Source organism: Camelus ferus, chromosome 28, assembly GCF_009834535.1.
Source record: "Camelus ferus isolate YT-003-E chromosome 28, BCGSAC_Cfer_1.0, whole genome shotgun sequence".
Lineage (NCBI taxonomy): Eukaryota > Metazoa > Chordata > Mammalia > Artiodactyla > Camelidae > Camelus > Camelus ferus.
This window is the reverse complement of record NC_045723.1, coordinates 4,150,696-4,171,151: the sequence shown is the minus strand read 5'-3', so window position 1 is coordinate 4,171,151 and position 20,456 is coordinate 4,150,696. Positions and strand designations below refer to the sequence as shown.

At 48.7% G+C, this 20,456-nt stretch overlaps 1 protein-coding gene across 1 annotated transcript in view; it reads right to left on the bottom strand.

Annotated features, from left to right (window-relative positions):
- ACOXL (acyl-CoA oxidase like) overlaps positions 1 to 20,456 on the bottom strand; it is a 281,193-nt gene that overhangs the window by 253,012 nt on the left and 7,725 nt on the right. Inside the window, exons 2-7 of the mRNA XM_032469554.1 lie at positions 19,843 to 19,939; positions 10,829 to 10,912; positions 4,650 to 4,736; positions 4,105 to 4,203; positions 1,260 to 1,374; positions 854 to 940 (exon numbers count right to left, since the gene is read on the bottom strand). Of these exons, the coding sequence (XP_032325445.1) occupies positions 854 to 940; positions 1,260 to 1,374; positions 4,105 to 4,203; positions 4,650 to 4,736; positions 10,829 to 10,912; positions 19,843 to 19,939 (569 nt within the window). The remainder of the gene's footprint in view (positions 1 to 853; positions 941 to 1,259; positions 1,375 to 4,104; positions 4,204 to 4,649; positions 4,737 to 10,828; positions 10,913 to 19,842; positions 19,940 to 20,456) is intronic.

Below are 20,456 nucleotides of genomic sequence, written 5' to 3'. Positions count from 1 at the left end.
TACCTGCCTCCACCAAAGGACCGTCTTTCCTCTCTTTTTCTTCCTTTCTCCCCTGCACCTCATTTGGCTTCACTTGGCCTTGGTTGGGGACGACCAGTGGAGCCCAGAGGCACAGTCTGCTCTCACCCAGTGTTTTGGGTTGAATTGCATCCCCTCAAAAGTCATATGCTGCAGCCCTAAGCCCTAGTGCCTGGGAATGTGACCTTCTTTGGAGACAGGGTCTTCACAGAGGTAATCAAGTTAAAAGGACAGCATTCGTGGGCCCTCATCCTTCTAAGATGGGTGTCCTTATAAGACGGGGGAACTGGACACAGAGAAGCACACAGGGAGAACACCACGGCTACTTACAAACCAAGGAGGGAGGCCTGGGACAGATTCTTCCCTCGCAGCCCTCAGAGGGAACCAACCCTGCTGCCACCTTGATCTGGGACTCGGAGCCTCCAGGACTGGGAGAGGATGCATTTCTGTTGTGTAAGCCGCTCAGCCTGAGGACAGCAGCCCCTAGCGAAATAGTCCCCCATGCAATCCTTAGGACCCACTGAGGCTGGGGGCTCTGGGGCATGAAAAAGAGAGCCTCACTCTGCCCTCGGGGGACCACACGTCCAGGAAGGGGAGAGGAGATGCAACAGCTCAGGGCAGAGCTGCCCCGCTACAAGGAAACATGAGAGGCGGAGAGAAATCAGACCAATGAGTGCTCACAAGCTGCGGTCTGCGCCCCTCCCACTGCTGCGCAGGAGAAAACCCTCATCAGGCTTTCACACCAGAGCCTTCTCTGCCGTCACTGTTTTAGTGAGTTAGGTTAGGATCTTCTCGGGGTCAATGCGGGTGGGAGAGGGGTCACCTAGGGACTCACCTTCTTTATACATCATATCAGTAGCTGTCACTCCTGGGTACAAGCTTCCATTTTCATCACGGACAGGAACGATGAAACAGTGGGGCCCTGAGAAAGGTGAAGGGACACTTACTAAGCTCTCCTTTCTACAGACATGATCAAAGCTTTACTCATTTCCTGGGACAGCACACAGCAATGCTGACTGTGCGAGTCATTCCGTTCTACGAGTGTGCACTGTCCACAGCAGAGCACAATGCCAAATGCAAAAATAGAGTGCATCACTGTGAATATTTAGGAGATAAAAGTCACTGCGGAATTTTTCACAAGATAAAAACAGCCCTGCAACGTGGGTTTTCAGGGCAAAATACTCACAGGAGAACCGTGCTAGTAAAGGGAAACAGTCTAGGTTTCTGTGTCGGCGACAAACCTTGAGATCTTCCGTTTAGGATGAGCTGGGCAAAGACCGCCGCGTAATTCCCATGCAGCGCGTTTCCGATGTACATCTTCTCAGCGTTTTCACATGGTGTGTTGATGACAAACTCCTACACGGAAACAGCAAAGCAACGGTGTTCTTTCTTATGGCTCATTTCAACTCCCTGGCTCCGTGCAATGAGCACCGGGAAACAGACCCACATCGCGCAGCTCCAAGCATCAGGTGATTTCCCAGCCAAGCAGCAGACGACCCAGAGTCGTGGAGTTCTGCCTGGTAAGCGTCACACCGCCAGCTCAGCACCAACATGCCACCCCCGCGACGCGCACGGCTCGTCTCCCCCCTGAACCCTGAAAATGACTGCAAATGAAAGCACTTTATTCAATGAACGATCCAACCAGGAAAATAAGTTGCCCCTTTCTGATGCATGAAAGGTGTTCATTCACTTCTTGCTGGTCTCTTCTTTGTTACACTGGTCTGGCCTGTGTACTCTTTGCCTGAGCCTGTATAAATGTATAAATTCTTTCTTCCATGAGCTTCTGTCTCTCTGGACTACTCCACACCGAGGTTTTGACTTTTAAATACTCTAAAAGCCCTGGTGAGATATATTCAGCTCTTCACTCGCCTCTCACCCCCAAACACTCCACCTGCAAGGTTCACAAGAAAGGATGGAACATCCAATGATCTGGGGCCCCTAGTTGGATGAGTCCACGTTGGCCATCGCCTCTTCTGAGCCAATCAGTTGGTTCCTCATGCCCTCCACTGCTCCTGGGCCTTGAACACCCTTGTCTCTAAGGCATGGGGCTGCTGTTGAAACAGCAACTAACGAGCCAAAGGTTAAACGTGTACACTTGAATGCAAGCAAGACCGCTAGGCGACCCTGACCTATCCCCGCCATTGCCTGGACTTTCAGCCCAGAAAATTTTGATTTTTATAAGAAGAAATATCTCATTGATGCCTTTGGATGATTGTTTCAGAAACTGCTTCTCCATTTTCCTGATCAATGAATATAATAATAAAAGGCTCCCCACAAAAGCTCATATGTATAAGCCCTTAAACCAAAAAGCAAATTTGTATACAACGCTATCGTATAAGGGAAAGTATCCTAGGACAGGCCATCCAGCTTGGCTCCACATTCTGACCAAGAATTCCAGCTCAAAACAGTCTGAAATTAACTCTGCTCAGGAAGAAGCTGGGGGTGAAATGCAGAGACTTTTATGTACAGTCTTGGCTGAAAACTCTGCCTTCTTTCTCCTCCTCTCCGGGAGCCAGCACAGGATCATCCCCTGCCTTCACTTCTTGGTCCTCCTCCATTCGCTCACCACCGCCACCTCGGATAGCCCTCAACCTCTTGTCAAGGGGAGACGGACGCTCACTGCCGGCTCTGGATACCGGGTACCTGGGACAGGTCCGAGAGTCCCGGCAAGAAACGCAGAAAAAGCAGAACTGCAAACATTAAGTGACGCTGACAGTATTGAAGATGTGGCTGAACCAAACCAACAAGCGATTGATCAAAGATCATCTTGGATTTCACGCTGTTAGACTGCACTTCCCCTCTGGCCAAGAAATACAGTCTCGGAGCCCAAGAAAACACTCTCTGACATATCTGCACACGGGAAACTTCTGACCTGTGCTTTTCAGAAACATAAATGGACGAGCTGATTCTTTATAAGAGAAGACTCTGGAGGCCACACTTGTCTTATCAGACCAGCCAGGACTTCCCCAAGAAAGGAGTTATTCTGAGGCTGGATGCAGTAACAGACCACCACGACAAAGCCATGTGGTGAGGGGACACTAATCCCTCGAGGGTGGGAAGGGAAGTGGCAGAGAAATGTTGGTCTGGCAGAAAAGGTCTGGGGTTGGGGCGAGCACACAAGGAGGCCATCCATCCCCATCGACATCTGATACACTCTGGGAAAGGAGATTTGTCACTTCTGGCAAAATTCCTTGATTCGGAAAGTCAGCATCAGCCAAAACGCTGGCGTGAAAGCTGGATCTAAATAACGCACACCGTGTGTGTCAGTTCCTATCAGCATTAGCTGTTGAAGACCGGCAAAATGGCCGGTCCCATAAGCACGAAAAAGGACGGCTTTGGCCACGGCGCTCTTGGCCTCTTTTATTTTTGTTATCTCAAGTGAAGTGCAGAAATAAAACTCTCCCTTAACCTCTAAGCTCTCCATACCGCCCCTCAATCTGCCATCCAAACATAAAAATAAAGCAAACAACCTGCAGGAGTAAATAACCCAAAAACATAAGAGGCTGACAAAGTCCTGGAGGAAGAGGGAGCTCATCCGATACGTTCTGGCGTTTAAAAGGGAAATGTAGGGAGAAACTCAGAAACCAAGGAGGGAGGAATCCAGTCCCTGCTAAGCCAGCCCTCGGTGGCCTGAGCTGCTGTGGGCTTGTTCCCTCACCCCACCACCCCACCCCCCATCCCGGGAGGCAGCGCATCCACCAGGGTCCACTCATCATCAGATTTCAGCTTTGCAACTCCCCTGCAGAAGCACACCAGGCAGCTAAATCATTTATGCTGTTTGGGGAAAACGGGACCCATACAAGGCAATGATTTTTGTGAAAAGAAAAAGTTAGCCGGTGCACATAAAGGGTACGGAGCAGTGCCTGTCCCACAGTAAGCGCTGTGTATGGGTTGGCTGGTCTTAGACTCACGACGGCTGAGCTCGTGTCCACCTCCACTCAAGCACTTGGGCAGTTCTTCTGAATCTGAACACCTCAGCCCAGGAGCACACACAGCAGAGGGTGAAGGCGTGCTCGGGAAGAGGAGAGCCCGTTCTGTGCAGTCCCCTGCTGCCCTGGGCCTCGGAACCGTGGACCAACCCCTCACCTGTGCAGAGAGGTCGAAGGTGGCTTCCGTCTGGATCCCTCTCACGTTGCTCCCGTGGCCCCTCTCAGTCATCGCGAACATCCCCGTGTACTTCTGCTCCTGGAGTTTCCAAGATGTTAAAAGGGGGGGAGGGTGTAGCTCAGTGGTAGAGTGCCTGCCTAGCCCGCACAAGTACCTCCATTAAAACAGATAAATAAATTAAAGAACCTAATTACCCCCCCCCCAAAAAAAACGAAGGAAATCAGCGTCAGACAGTTGCTCTAACTGCAGACTCTCAGATCATTAAGAACGTTGGGGACAGAGGAGGAGGGGACTTGGAGATAGTTACAAAATTCAGCCTGGTGACAGCTAATGTGATAACAGTACGACAGACGCAATGCAATTTAAAAAGGTAGCCTCGAAATTCTCATTGTGAACAAAGCTCTGGCTGACACTAATTCTCTGCTTCATTTTCTTTTTCTGCAATCACACACAAACACATCTCGCTACTGTGAATTTTCAAGGCTCTCCAGGGAAGAAGACATCTATTGAGGTACATGCCATACCTGGAGTGGCCGAAGCCACTTCATTACGTGTCCCGGGCTTCCGAGATTCCTGACGGCACCACCAAATAGCCAATAAATTATTCCACACTGAAAACAAGGACAATACAGGCCACTGTTAACAAGGGTCAACAGTTTTATGATGACCAAGCCCACTGGTCAAACCCCATTCAAGGAGCACCAGTCAGCTCATGAGGCTTTATACACACCCCACGAGTGACATCCACACCCTTCTCCTCGCAGCCGGTCCAGCCCCAGCTCCTCGGGGCAGATGCGGCTCACAGCTCCCGCTCCTTGGAGAGGGAGTCCTCCATCCCCTAGGCCGCCCCGTTCACCCCATTAAATGAATGTGCATTCCTGCCTTGTCTGCTCGGGGTCTGATACAGAGGAGGTGTGCACCCACCCCGGGTGCTGGCTGCAGCCTGCACAGGTGAGTCGTACCACAAGAAACAGTCCACCAACAGGAAGACTCGTGGGAGAAGCGAGGATGTAAAATGAGCAGGCACTCGGCTCCGGATGAGACAGGCAGGGATCAAATCCCAGCTCAGCTGCCCACCGGCTGGGGGACCTCGGGCAATGACACAGGGACACAGTCGCCACAGTTTCCCCATCTGACAAAGGCAGTGAATGACAGGCCCCCACTTACTAAGCCCTCCCACCTTGCAGGCTCTGACCTCCACACACACGAGCTCACGGACCCTCACAACCACCCTGGGAAGAAAACACCGTCCCCTTCACTTGACCAATGGGGACACTGAGGTTCAGGAGAGGGAAGCGACCTGCCCACGGCGACACCTGAGAAAGTGTGCAGGGCTGGGATTCAACCTCAAGCTGCCTCATGCCAACAGCTGCAAGGACCCGCTGAGGGGCAATGACGCGGTACCTGGCCTTTTCCAAACCCTGGAAAAGTGTCGCTGACATGGAGGAAGAGGAGGAGGGAGGGTAGCTTGAGCAGGGCTGAGTGAAGGTAGCAGGGGAATGACCGCAAAGACAGAAGAGCTCAGAGGGCACTGTGACCAGTGCTGTCCTCCCTGCCCGGCGAGCCCGCTGGCCCCCGGCCCACTCGGAGGACAGGACACAGAGACTGGGAAAAGCAGCAGCAAGGAAGTAAAAACGGGGAGGCGTGCGGACATCTAAGGAAAACTCTAACCACACGCACACCTTGGGAAGCTCCCCCTCTCCTTTCTCACTTACCTGGAGGAGCAAAGGGACAGCTGCAGGGTCAGGTGCAGGGGGTAATGACCACACCACGCCCAGGGAGGGCTGGCAGCAGCCTCCAGAGGGCACAGCCGGAGCTGCCCGGGGGCTGGGAGCTGCGGTCCGGACAGGCAGACGGGGCCCAAGGACGCGGCCTCCAGCTGGGCCTCTCAGCTTCCAAATAGTGACCAGAAGGAGGACCGCCCCTCGGCGGCAGGGAAAGCCGGTGGGCTGGAGCCGGGAACGCAGGCTGACTTCATCTCCATCCATTAACTGAGCCACTACCTGGAAAACGTGGGGCAGGGCTCCAGCCACGTCTCAGGGTGCAGCCCCCCCCCCCAATTTACCCACTAATCGAGCCTCTGTAACTTGCCAGGCACGGCCTGGAGCTCCTCCTGAGCCCCAGGACTATAAACCTGAACCAGCCTGTGAACGGGCATCAGCACCGTCTTCACAGCAAGGAAAGCGAAGCTGCAGGTGTCTGACGGAACGTGCCAGAACTTGGGCGGGGAAACCCTGCGGACGGAACCCACACCATTCTGACTGTCCCCCTGACGCCACGGACCCGTGAGGTCTGTCTCGTGTTCAGGAAGCCAGGTCCTTCCCACACAGCAGTCAGACGGCGGGTCCCCTAAAGAGCCTTCCAGTGCGTTCAGATTCTTTTCATCTCAACAGCAGATGGGACATGCTGAGGCCCTGCAAGTGGTTTTTGAGACAATGGTGACCCCAGAAAGGCTGGTGACACAGAACAAACTGGGTCTTTGCCCACAATTTGTATGATGAAGCTTTAACCCCCAACGTGGTGGTGTTAGGCTATGAGACCCCGGGGATGAGGTCGTGAGGATGTGGCCTCCAGGATGGGTTAGTGCCCTTATAATACCAGAGCACATGCTCTGTGTGTCTCCCCTTCACCCTCAAAATGTGTGACACAGGGAGAAGGTGGTTGTCTACAAGCCAGAAAGAGGGTCCTCGCCAGGAACCGAATCAGCTGGCACCTTGATCTTGGATTTCCAGCCTCCAAAACTGTCAGAACACAAACTTCTGTTGTTTAAGCTCCCGATCTGTAGGGCTTTACCGTTGCAACTCAAGCAAACCAAGACAGAGTGAGGCGATTCGAATCAGGAAAAAGGGAGCCGTCACGGGGAAAGAGAAGAGGAAGCGTATCATGTTCCCTTTGGCTGTGGCGTCCTTCCAGATTGCATCAGCCTGCTTGGCAGGAGACCCTGAGCTGGCTCTCAAGCTGGAGTGGGGATTCAAAGCCCTCAGCTCCCTGGCACCTCCCTCCCTTTCCAGCCCCCACTCCTTGCTGCAAGTCGCTCTCCAAGCAGCCCCGGGCTCAGACAGCACTTGGCTGTGTGAGCACAACTGTGTTTGTCCAAAGCTCTTAGGGACACCTGGAGTCTTAGGATAACAGGACCTGGAGGGAGAGAGAAAGGGGGTTCAGATGACTCCTAAGTTGATGCTCAGGTTGACGGCCAGGCCGCCTGAAGATGTACAGGAAAGCCAGCAGGGGCTTTGGGCTGGCCCCGAGATCTTGGGAGGTCATGACCAACCCAGACCTCACAGAACTGTTCCTAGTGCCCCAGCGTCCCATCCCCGGATGTCTCCCTCCACCACCAACAGGAAAGGCAGCTGTGGCCTGGGCTGGATGCGGGGACACAGCCTACATCCCTCTGACTGTCTAGGATGTCCAAGCACAAGAAAAGAAAATTCCCCTGCAAGGACTGGTGTGTGGGAAAGCAAACAGGGTTAATTTTTGTTACATTTTAAAGATTTTTTTTATTGTGGTACAGTACACATAACATAAAGTTTGCCATTTTAGCCGCCTTGAAGTGTCCAGTTCAGTGGCATTAACCACATTAACAGTGTCGTGTCACCTCTATTCCAAAGCTTTCTCGTCACCCCCAACAAACTCTGTGCCTCTTAACCAATAACTCCCCACGGTCTCCTCTTCCCCCAGCCTCTGGAAACCTCTAACCGCCTTTCTATCTCTATACATTTGCCTATTCTCAAAATTTCATACAAGTGGAATCATGCAATGTCTTAGAGTCATGTTTTCAAAATTTATCAATGTTGGAACGTGTGCCAGAACTTCATTCCTTTTTATGGACTGAATGATATTCCGTGGTATGTATGTATAGATCATATTTTGTTTTTCCATTCATTTGTTGATGGACACTTGTTTCTTTCCCCCAACTAGTTATTGTGAATAATGCTGCAATGAACACTGGCAAACAAGTATCTGAGTCCCTGTTTTCAGTTCTTTGTGGTACAAACCTAGAAGTGGAACTGCTGGATCATACGGTAATTCTATGTTTACCCTTTTGAGTAACTGCCATGCTGTTCTGATTCTATGTGTTCCCGTAATATTCATGTGTTGATGCTTCCTGTGTACCAAGAATGTGGAAGGACACAGTCTTCAAGGAGTCTTCCCTCTAGTGATGCTAAGAGAGATACCACAGCCTCGTGAATAAATCCATAAATTCAAAATGGGGACAGGCTATAACAGAATACAGCCATTAAAAAAAGGTACAAAAATGGATGACAACATGCAGATGGGATTTAAATTGCAGGCCTGAGGGAGGTTTCCCTGAAGGAAGGACGCTTGAGCTGAGACTTGGGGAATAAGCAGGTGTCAGGCAGGTGAAGGACGGGAAAAGATCATTCCAGGATGAGAACATGAGTGGTCCACACATGGACAGGGAGGACCAAGAGAAGACCGAGATGCACATCTCCAGGCACAGAAAGTGTCTGGAGAGGACCCGTGGACCACACCAAGGACTGGAGGGTTTCTCTGAAGCACAATAGAGACGGGTTTTACGCAGAGGATTGATGTGAACAGAGAAATATTTATAAAGCTCTCCTTCTTTAAATCTATTCAAATTTCCTTCCAGGATACTCAGGAGTGAAATTTTTTTAAGTTTTTTTTTATTGTGGAAAATCTCTAACAAAGTAGAAGCATGCAGTGAACTCAATGGTGGCCAGCTCGTGGTCCGTTTTAGTCATCTTTCCCCCAATTCAGTCTCCCATTCTACACCCCAGGTCACCTTTAGGTTTACCCCAGACATCTATCATTTCATCCCTAAGTATTCCCTGTATACCTTGTAAAAGATAAACTCTTTTTAAAAACATGACCCCAAAATCATTATTCCATGTAAAATATAATAATAATTCTTTAACATTGTCAAATTTCCAATGTTCAAATCCCCCCAACTGACATGTAATTTATCTTTACAGTTTATCATTTGAACCAGGATGGACACATTGCAACGAGCTGGAAGCTTTCTTAAGTCTGCTTTAAACCACACACTGCCCCTCCCTCATTCGCTCAAACATTCCCTATGTGACTCTATGCACTAGGCCCAGCACAAGACCGTGCAGGTGCAGGGGAGCAGGCTCCCCACCCAGAGGGCTGGAACCCCCGGTGGAGACTCCCCTACGGTCACAACCCGCCAGAGGCTGGCTGAAGAGAAGGCAGGTGGGGGAGATAAGGTACCAGCAGCAACTGGGCATCCTGAGTCTAGACCAGGATCCTCCGGGATTTCTCAGAGGAGGAGCTATCTGCTGCGTCTCAGATGCCTTTCTTCTCTCTGGAAGCCACAGCTAACCCAGCCAGGAGACCGGGAGAGGAGAGACCAGTTTCCCCCAAAGGACGTAATGGTGGGCGTCCTTACCCCGGGGATGACACTCACAGATTCCTTTGTTTTTATTTCCCATACATTGTTTCATGTCCACCCCGCAGAACAGAAACCGTTTCCATCTTGGACTCATCAGTGATAATGACTGACCCAGCTTCCTGTCTGATCCTTCCCTCTTCACGTTCTAATTATAACTTCTCCCCTTTGGGGACGTCAGGACTGGGCGTCTGCACACAGGGACTTACTTTGAGATGCAGTGGCATCCAGGGCAGGGAAGGAGGGCACGTGCGGGGCCACATGTCTGCTGGGAGACCTAGGGCACCAGGAGGGGCCAGGGCAGTCTCGCCCTTGGAGCTATTCTGTTCACCGCCCTTGGTTTGCTGGTGCACGCAAAGCAAGCCCACAGTGTGAGGCCATTCTATACCCATTCGATCCGCGAAAATGGAGAAATCTAAGAATGCCAAGTGCTGGGCACATTCACACAACGAAGTATGACTCAGTCGTCAAAAACCAATGAGCTTCCATTTGCATACTGTTCTCAGAATGGCAAAATCAGAGAGGTGGAGAATAGATGCGTGGTCGCCAAAGGACAGGAATGGGGTGGGGGCTGGATGCAACTGAAAATTCTTATCCGTGTAAGTTTCTTTGTGATGAAGAAACAGCTCTGCACCTTGATTGTGGTGGTGGCGGCATGACACTCTATAGGGAACCAAACTTCACAGAACTATACACACACACACACACACACACACACACACACACACACACACAAATGAGTGCATGCAAAACCTAGTGAAGTCTGAGCAACTTCTGTAGTCTAGTTAACAGTACCGTGCACTAATGCTGATCTTCTGATTTCATACTGCATTACAGCTACCTAAGGTGTCACCACCACTAAGGTGTCACCACTGAAACTGGGTGAAGGGGTCAAATGACTGTTTTTGAAACTTCCCGTAAGCATTATTGTTTCAAAATAAGAAGATTAAAAAATAAATAAATAGGAATGAACACAGCAGCATACAACAACATGGACCAATCCTAGTGATAATATTTAGGTGAAGAAGGTACATCACGAATGATTATGATATTGTTTCTATCAAATTAAAATAATGGAAAATAACTGACTGACACAAAAGCAATAAAACTCTACAAAAAGAAAAGTGAAAAAGAAGCAAATACAGGGTTGAATCATAGTTGAAAAGGAAGTCAGGGGGATGAGTTGGAAGGTGTACCATTATACAAACATCTATTCTGGGAATAGACTGATACCTACAGAGTATTTTTTTACTCCTTCCCACTCAAAACTACCCATTCACAAAGGGCAGTGGGGCGCCCAGGGCCTCTCACCTTCACACCTGTGGCCATGTCCGCGATGGAGAGGACCTCTCCTAGGACCAGGCTTCGACTGACAAAATTCTTTGTTTTCTCTGCCTGAAAACACAACAGACCCACTGTCAAGATTTCCTTATGGTTTTCTGACCCTTTAAATTAACATTTTTAAAATAATAAACAGATGTTAAAATTACAATTTAAAAATTCAACACTATAAAGGCGATTTTTTAATTAAGAAATAATCCCATCGGCCTCCTGAAGTCAAGGCATTCATCCTTTTTTAACGTGGCCGTCTGGTCTCTGACCACAGACGAAGTAGTTCAAGGCTCTTACATGATGGGAAGTTGACTGACGGACTGACCTTTGGCCTCGCGTTGCCTTAACCAAGTTTGTCCCTGGGCCACCCCCAAGGTTCTACATAGCAACACAGACCCGCAGCATCTCTGCACAAGCCCTCCCACCATCAGCGAGTCCAGGTGACAATCCTGACGTCAAGACAGAGGATTCGGAAGGTCCGGGAGCATTTTGGACACAGGAAGAGTAATCGTCTTCACACACTTTTCTGACCATGCACCATCTCAGAGCTCTGATCAAGTTAAAAACCATGAGGCCCAGCCCAGAAGGTACCCTCTTCTCACTTGATGTGCATCACAGCCTCGAATCCCAGGGCTACATGAGCATGCTCTTCTCCATCAGTCAGAAATGAGGCGGGGCAAAAAAACTCACCGTCTTACTTTAGAATTCCAGAGGCAGGTGGCATTTCCTCAGACAGTCATAGGCCCTGAGCGTGCAAGTCCCAATTATCCGTTGTTGTTGGAATGAATGCCAGTCTTCCTGATTCGCCAGTCTCTTTGGAGACACAGCCAACAAAGCTGGAGCTGGTTGCCCATGTGCACGAGTGTATATGGGTGTGCTGTGTGTACGCCTACGTGCACATGTGCGTACACGCGTGTTACTGCCTCACCAGCAGCAGGAGGAACCGAGCTTCCTTGGATGAATTTCAATTTCCACATTGGCTTAGGCTCCCTCCCCAAGCACACTCTGTTCTCCATCCCGTAGGTTTTTACGACGTTTCTCTCAAGCATTATTAATTTTATCAAACAGCAGACTGTGAAGATTTATGACTCTTATGGTGGCTCCAACCCAGGGCATCTTGTATTGATTATTTCCTAAAATACCTCCAAGGCTAGAGCACGTACCATCGCCTGGCTCCAGCTTTGGCTCACAGCAGAGAGTTTGTGACCAGCAAATAATAAAAAACAACTGTAGCAGACACTTGGGGGCTTTTTTGGAGGGCCCCTGGGTCCCCATAGTCCCCCCAACAACTTTCCATGAGGGGCTGAGCAGGACAAGAGGTGTAGATCCCGTGTGTGTAACAGATGGAAAACTCCAGGCTTGGGGAGGTCAAAAGACATGTCCAGCCAGGGTCACCCAGTAAGTAAGCGGTAGAGCAACGGCCAGAAACCAGATCTTCAGATCCTCACTTGGCCATCTCGCCCCCAGGTCTCAGTGCCCCTCACTGTTAAGCTGGAGGAAGCCCCAGGACTCCAGATGGCCCAGGCCATCCCTATTTTGTACCACCAGCCTCGTCCCCAGAGAGCACCTGACGCTAGCACATCCTGGTGCCCCTGTGATCTTGCTAAGAGTCACCCCACCCCACGTCATTACAACAAACCCTTTCTCCCCTTAAACCACCTGCTCTGCTACAGCCAAACCTAAACCTTCAGGAGTGAGTCAGTCCCTCAGACTCTCCAGCAGTTCATGGTTTTCTTCCTATTTCATTGTCTCCACTTGCACCGTGGATGAGGGAGGGGACTTTGTCACAGCGGTATCCCACCGTGGTCTTTTCACTCGATGGTTTGAAATAAATTGCAATCACATTTGCTAAAGAACCAACCCCAATTTTAGCCCTCTTGGAGCATTATACATTTAGGACAATTTAGGACAATTATCTTCCCTCTCCGGTCTCTGCACGGGACAGCGATCTTTGCTATTAGATCCAATGGGCAAAGCCGTAGGAGTTGGCCATGAAGGAGCGGCTGTTGATTTAAGCATTCATTTGGGCCGGTCCATTTCAAGACGTCGAACAAAAGTTCCAGAACTAAGATGAGGCTTCACTTGACTGATTTCCTTACTGTCACATATTTTTAACATCCTCTCCACACATAAATTCTCTCTTTCCTTCAATTCTTCTCTCATTTCTCATCCGCTAATTATTCTTAATTAAAGAATGTCTCATATCGACAATTCAATTGGTAGCATACCGAACGTCACGATCGACCAGTCACTAACATGTTTTTTGGCATTCGTTTTTGCAGTGTTTCTACTGCATGCCTGCCTTCATTTAGACTTGATGTAGTCACACCAAACTCAGTTCCCACATCAGGATGTTAGCTTGTAATCATTTTAAATGATAACAATTCTACAAATGTCTGGAGAATAGACTCAACCTTATATTTTATCTTAAATTGGACCTCATGCTATTTACATTTCTGCTTAGTAAGTTGTCTAAAACAGAAGGAAAGTAGTTTTCCGTCCCTCCATTTCTCTGCAGAGCACTTGACATATCAGACCCTTGTGATGCAATATTCTGTCACAAATCAAATTCAACAAAAATGCCTATTTTTGGTTTTATAAGCCCAAACAGTCTCTAAAAGGCAAATTTGCCCTTTTTTTAGATTGGCTTTAACCATGCTAGGTCTTTTGCATTTCCATATACATTTTTTTGAATCAACTTGAGAATTTTGATCAAGGTACTAGAATACTTTAAAAATAAGTATCACTTTGAGCTTCTCTGCTTCCCCTGCCCCACCCACCACTGAGAAAACCCTCCAGTGAGGCCAGTTACCTTTGCCAAAAAAACCCCAAATTTCTCACTGAGGCCTGAGGCCTCCTTGCTGTCTGGCCCTTCTTGCTCTCTGCTGTTCCTTATTCTCTGCTGACTCTCTGCTGGGGCCACACAGCGGGGCTGCCTGAGCAGAGACTGGGAGAATTCGGTCATGAAGGCTGTCTGTCACCATTGTACTTCTGTCCCCTCCAGGGGCCCAGACTACTCCAGCAAAGTACAGGACAGGAACGACGAAAAGTGACATTCCTGTGGCTCTGTCCAATGGCATTTTTCATCAGTCACAACTTCATTGCGGTATCGTGACAGTTTCGGATTTTCCAAATTCTTGCCTTAAATGTAATACCACTTTTCTTGGTAGCACATGCTTCCTACCAAATTCCTAGTTGCCTTGGACATTTTTCGGGTTATTAGTGTAATCACATAATGTATCAATATTGACAGCATGTAATGATGAGTGTATCATAGTGACATTGCCAGCCTGATGCATCAGCTTACTCTGCTGTTAAGGGAAAGTGCATTATTTTACATTTACACTGACTTCAGTGGAAAACAGTGGTTGATTTTGTATCTTGCAATTTTGCTGAATTCGTTGATCAGTTCTAACAGTTTTGGGATGGAATCTTTAGGGTTTTCTACATATGAGATCATGTCGTCCGTGAACAGAGATAGATTTGCTTTCTCTTTCGCAATGTACCACACTTGACTTTTATCCCCAGCATCACCGACACCCATCTGACATAAATGTACTTTTTTATTTGTTTGTTGCCTGTTTTCCCCTAAAACATAAGGTCCACAAAGCCAGTACTGCCTGCTTTGTTCACTTCCTCTTGAACTACCTCATAGTAAATGCTCAATAAACAATTGTAAAATGAATAAATCACCTCAGTTGGCACATAGAAGGGACTTAGCAAATGACAACAAGTAATAATTATTGTTATTTCTTTTTATGGAAGTAGAGTTGATTTACAATGTTGTGTTAGTTTCTGGTGTACAGCATAGTGATTCAGTCATATACATATATTCTTTCATTATAGGTTATTACATGATATTGAATATACTTCCCTGTGCTGTATCATAGGACCTTGTTGTTGATCTACTTTATATATAGTAGTTTGCACCTGCTAATCCCAAACTCCTGATTTATCCCTCCCTACCCCTTCCCCTTTGGTAACCATAGGTTTGTTTTCTATGTCTGGGAGTCTGTTTCTGTTTTGTAAATAAGTTCATTTGTCTCATTTTTTTTAGATTCCACATATAAGTGAACTGTTATTTTTAACATGATATTGCAATGCAAGAATAATAATTATTCCTTAAAATGAGACGTCTTCATTGTGCAGAATGGTTTACAGTGAAATAAATAAATAGCACCAGGAGTCTTCCCTGGGTGGGTCCCAGCTCCCTTCCTAGCACGCCCTCTCGAGTAATCCCTGTGGCCACCACAGATGACAACTCAGTTCAGGTGCCAGTCTACCCAGAGGAACTTCTGTAAACAGGCGCTCTGTCTTGTCATCTCTGCTCACATCCTCAGCGGCATCCCACGGGGCCAGGGCTGACCTGACAGAGTGCTGGCCAAGTGGCTGGTGTCCAAGTCATGGGGCTGGAGCTGGGACAGGGCCTCCTGCCAAAGGCAGCATACAAGACAGAGCCAGGGCCAGCCTGTCGCGGCCCATGAGGGAAAGCCTGGGTTCCAGTACAAACAGAAGCCAGAGGGCCGAGGGCAGAGCCGAGGCCGCAGTGGTGGAGCCAAGGGCTCAAAGTAGGTCAGGAACCAGTCCTGGGGGGCGGAGGGGGTGCCAGGGAGGTGCCCTGGATCACGGCACTGATGTTGCCAGGCAACAGGGCAGGCCGGGGAGGGCGGGGCAGCAGCAGGACAGACAGCCTCAGCCTTCTGGCATAGTCCCCGCTCGCCCCTTTCACTGCTGCGCGCCAGTGGCTTCACTTTGGCTGCTTCCTGGAAAAGCTGCAACTTTTCTCAGGGGTTAATGAGGAAAGCAATGCCTTCCCAACCCCTGATGCCTTCTAAGCGGAGCTGACTCTAGAATCTTACTCCAACCAGATCCGATCACCCACTGATATTCCTCCAAATACAAAAAGGAAAACCATCCCAAATGGACACTATCTAAAATTCTGATGGAAATAACAATTATAAGATAATAAATACAAACACAAATCCGCCAGTGTCCTGCCAATTCCCCTCCAAGCTGATCTGAGAATGGGGTTCGAGAAAACAGCGGATGATTTCTATCAGCAGTTCTCAAACTCTGAGGTCTCTAGACCCCTTCAAACTCTTACAAATTATCACAGATTCCAACGAGCTTTTGTTTACACAGACTGTATCTATCAGGTTCCCATCCTAGTAATTAAAGCTGAGAATTTTTAAATACTTATTCATTTAAGAATAACAATAATGAATCTATTACGTGTTAATGTAAATGACATAATTCTCATAAAAAAATAGCCATAATTTCCAACCCCCCCCCAAAAAAAAGTCAATGAGAAGAACGGAATTGTTTTGCATTTTTACAAACTGTTTTAGCTTCTGTCTTAATAAAAGACAGCTGGACTCGTCTGCTTCTGCCCTCAGTCTGTTGCCATATGTTGTTTTGGTTGAAGCTTATGATGCAAATCTGGTGCCATGCGCACAGGCAGTTGGACATGGTAGTACCTGAAAAGGTCTTGGGTACCACCAGGGGTCCTCAGACCATACTTTGAGAACCACTGGTTTAGAAAATAATGATGCTATGCTGACAACGGCCCACGTGGTCCACGGGGATGAGGACGAGAGGAGCTCAGGATGGGAGAGATGGTGGAGGCGGAAAGAAGGAGTCATGGGCAGAGTGGGTGCTGCATTATCCAGACACCTGTCCCCACTCCTCACTACACTTGGCCAGGAATAGCTGAGCCCCACTGGCTCCCTCCTGGGGAAGGGAAATGCTGGGACGGAGCATCCCTGAACCATGATTGGCAGGAACCAAATGCTGAAGGGGAACAATCTGGGGAGACAGTACAGGGTTCTGGGAAAGAAGGACGGTGCAGCAGGACTCAAGCCAGGACCCACACCGGATCACCTGAGAGATTCAAATGCTTATCTGACTGACGTGACCAAAAGCCTGGACAGCAGGCTGGAAAGCTCCCCAGTTGATTCTAATGTGCCTCCTGGAGTGAGAACCACTGGATGTCAGTGGGCTCAAAAATCCACCCACCTGGGTTTGAATCCGTGCTCCACTGGTTACACACACAGCTCACTAGTTGTACAACCTCTAGCCAATTACTCAGCTTCAGTTTACTCATCTATAAAATGGGAATTCCATTAGGGATGTTTTGAATATTAAATGAGAGCATCCATTTAAAGTTCTCAAGGCAGGGTGAGGGATAAATTAAGGGTTTGGGATTAGCAGATACAAACTACTATATATAAAATAGAGAAACAACAAGGCCCTACTATATAGCACATACATTCAATATCTTATAATCTATAATGGGAAAAATATGAAAAAAATACATATGTGTCCATACACTTTGCTGTACACCAGAAACTAACACAACACTGTAAATTAACTAAACTTCAATTTAAAAAATAAAAAATAATAAAGTTCGCAGAGCTGTGACTGGCACAAGATACATATTTAGTAAGTCTGAGCTGGCATTGGTTATGGTGACTTTGGTGCAGGCCGTCAGCCTCTGCCAGCTTCCAGGGACAAGTGTCTCTGAGGAAAGTGCCACACAGACAGGACGAGGGAAGGGCTGAAGGCCAGTCCCGGCACTGCCACAAAGCAGATGTCCCAGCTGCATCCTCTGTCTCCTCATCTGGAAATTCATGGAGTCAGAGACCCCACCTACCCAGGACCCAGCCCTGAATCCCCAGGGAGAGGAGAAAAAGTGGGTGGATGGGCACAAATGTGATGTCCCTAGAAACAGATGCAGGAGAAGCCGACAAGTGCAATGAGGTTCACAGTGTGTGTGTGTGTGTGTGTGTGTGTGTGTGTGTGTGTGTGACTCTGCAACCAGCCTTAGAGACTGTTCTCCTTTTTAAATTACTGAAACATCTCAAATCTACTGCAGATGACAGAGGGAGAAAGGCAGAGTGGAAGCATTTTAATGGCTTATTCTTAGCCTGTGGGCTGTCCGTCATCGACACCTGGAAGGGAGGAGGCTTGCTCCTCGATTGTCCCCCAAGACACCATCATTACTCATTTTGCACAGCAGTCTGCCTGGACACCAGTCCGATCAGCCCCCCGAACTTAAAGCAACCGAAACGGGGTCCAGGGAAAGATGGAAGGACCTGGAACGCTCTCTGAATGGGCTGTACAGCCATGACTCAATATTTTTATGAAGAGGCAGAATGAATCATGCAACACTTCTTCTAGAATTTCTGGACATGGACGAGCTCCTCCAGCTGTTCCCAGGGTGGAACTTGAGAGCCTTCAGACGCAGACGTGCGGCAGTCTCAGGACACCCACCCGGCAAGATGAGCTTACAGCCCCAGTGACCGACGACCGACGAGTTTAATTTCCTTCCAGTTCATGGGCTTTTGCAAATTCGCACAGAGTGACGTGCCAAACAGGCTGAAATAACTAACGGGAATGAGCTGGAGAGATGGTCTAGGGCCAATCTTGTGCCTCCCGGAGGAATTACACCTAATCATCCAGGACATAGCTGTCCAGGCGGCTGAAGACCAGGAAGGGAGCCAGGAAAACAGGAAGATAATTGGATCCAGGGCTTAACACTCTTCATCGGGAGCGAGAGTACACGGGCTAATCCTTCAGATGCAGGGGTCGGGCAGCAATGGGTAAACCTCATTAAAGGATCAACCCTCACGTCCGGGTCTTGATTACTGACACTAAGTTAAGCCTTAGACATGTTGGGCTGATTAAGAGAGCAGGAGACGGGCCCACATGTCAGGATCTCACCTTCTGGCCAGCCCCACACCAGATGAACTGGGAGGCCAGAGTCTAATAGAGAAAGTGGCTAAAAGCACAGAGGGATGGGGGTTTGTTCTATGTGTCTGTTTGCTGGTTGGTGAGTCGGTCAGTTGTATGTATCTCTAAATGGATGTTCCACTGAGAGGCAATTTACTAGCTTGAAAATCGCCTATGCCAGTACATTTCACTGGGTATGAAATGATTTTTCAGGTTTTGCAAGCATGCTCTACCCAACTATGTGGGCCTCTCCTTCCACATGCTCTCTGTCTAACTGTGGCATCCTTGTCCTCGTGGAGGTGGCTGCAGTATCTCAGTGGGAGGGACCAAAGCTCTGCCTGCAATCCCTTCCTGACAAGATGCTGAGTTCTGTCCCTGCCTCCTCAGGACACCCAGCCAGCGGGGCCAGGAGGGTGGTGATCTAATATCAGACATGGACCTCAGGCCCCCACCAGCTCTGATCCACAGAGAAACGTGCCCCCCCCCACCCTGCCGTGGTCTCCTGAATGGGGAAGACCCCACTGCCTTGGTCCTCAGACTCTCCCTCCAAGAGTACAATGGGCAGGGAGGGCGCCAGGTTCACTGGAGAACATTTTCAGCATTTCAGCATCTACCAGGCTGAAGCTTAGCCCCGCTTCAGGCCCCTCCCCAAGGGGCCTCACCAGGGGGTATATTTTGTTTCCTACGTAAAGTATTAGGTTTAGAGAAGCCATAAAGCTAAATGAAATGGAAATGGATTTTAACTTGGCAAAAATACAGAGCTCTTAATGCTAGCATCACAAAGGAATTCTCTAATCAGATATTCTTTCCTTCCTTCTTTCTTTTTAATGAGGTTAAATTGACTAAATAATTTAACTGGATTTAGAATGGCAATTTTTAGCCAAACAAGACTCATCCATTTTGGACAAGTCTAAAACGCTTAAGAAAGCTCATAAAATGAGTTCATTACATTTCTCAGATATTTGAATTTTATGCCCCAAATTATATTTATTTTGTGAACAAATATTTCATCACCTCTGCCAAGTCCCCTATTCCCTAGCCTGCGAGCTTGGGAGAAGTAAGTGTCGATTAGGTTAACGGGGAGGGGGGCAGGCAAGGGTTGGGAAGGAGGCGCTCCCCAAGACTGACAACCTTGTCTGTTTCCCCCGGGACAAAATTCGTGTGCTTCCTTCTACAAGTCACAAATGCAAACAAAACAAAACAAAACCTGTCTTTCTCTCATTCACTCACACACGTTACACCAAAATAACAGTGAAACTTACCTGTTCCTGAACTGCCCGTTTTAACAGAGGGAGACCCATGGTAAACTTCACTCTCTGAGATGTCAAAGCTCTCATTTCATCCAGACTTAAATCATACCTGTGACAAATGGACACAAAATGGGTGTTAAGACGTTGGATTGGTGGAAACTGTGAGTAGAGCCTTTGGACCATGGGATCTGACAATTGACATCTTCACTGGGTCTCTCTGTAGCTCTGCTTTGATATTGTGACTCAAAGGAGGGCCCCTGTGTGTGCGACACAGACTATGCAGTCAACATGGGGGTCAAAGTGGAGGGGAAGGAAGAAGGGCTTCCTGATAAGACGGCCTTAAAATAAGGCTCTTACATCTCCTCTGCACGTGTCTGAGGTGGGGCGATGGGGGAGAAGGGGTGACCTGCGTGTTGGCCCCAGGATGTCACTTAGAGTTTCCATCAAGAGAACCCACAATGGGGAGCAGCATTCCCAGCAACCCACGGCTGCCATACCTGGGATTTGACCCTGGCATTGGCCTCAGGCTACTCTGCCCCCAGGCTGCTCCCTGAGAGGTGAAGTGCATGGCAAGGGTCTAGCCTCAGGCTGCCCTGCCCCACAGGGGACTTCTGCCCAGGGGCACT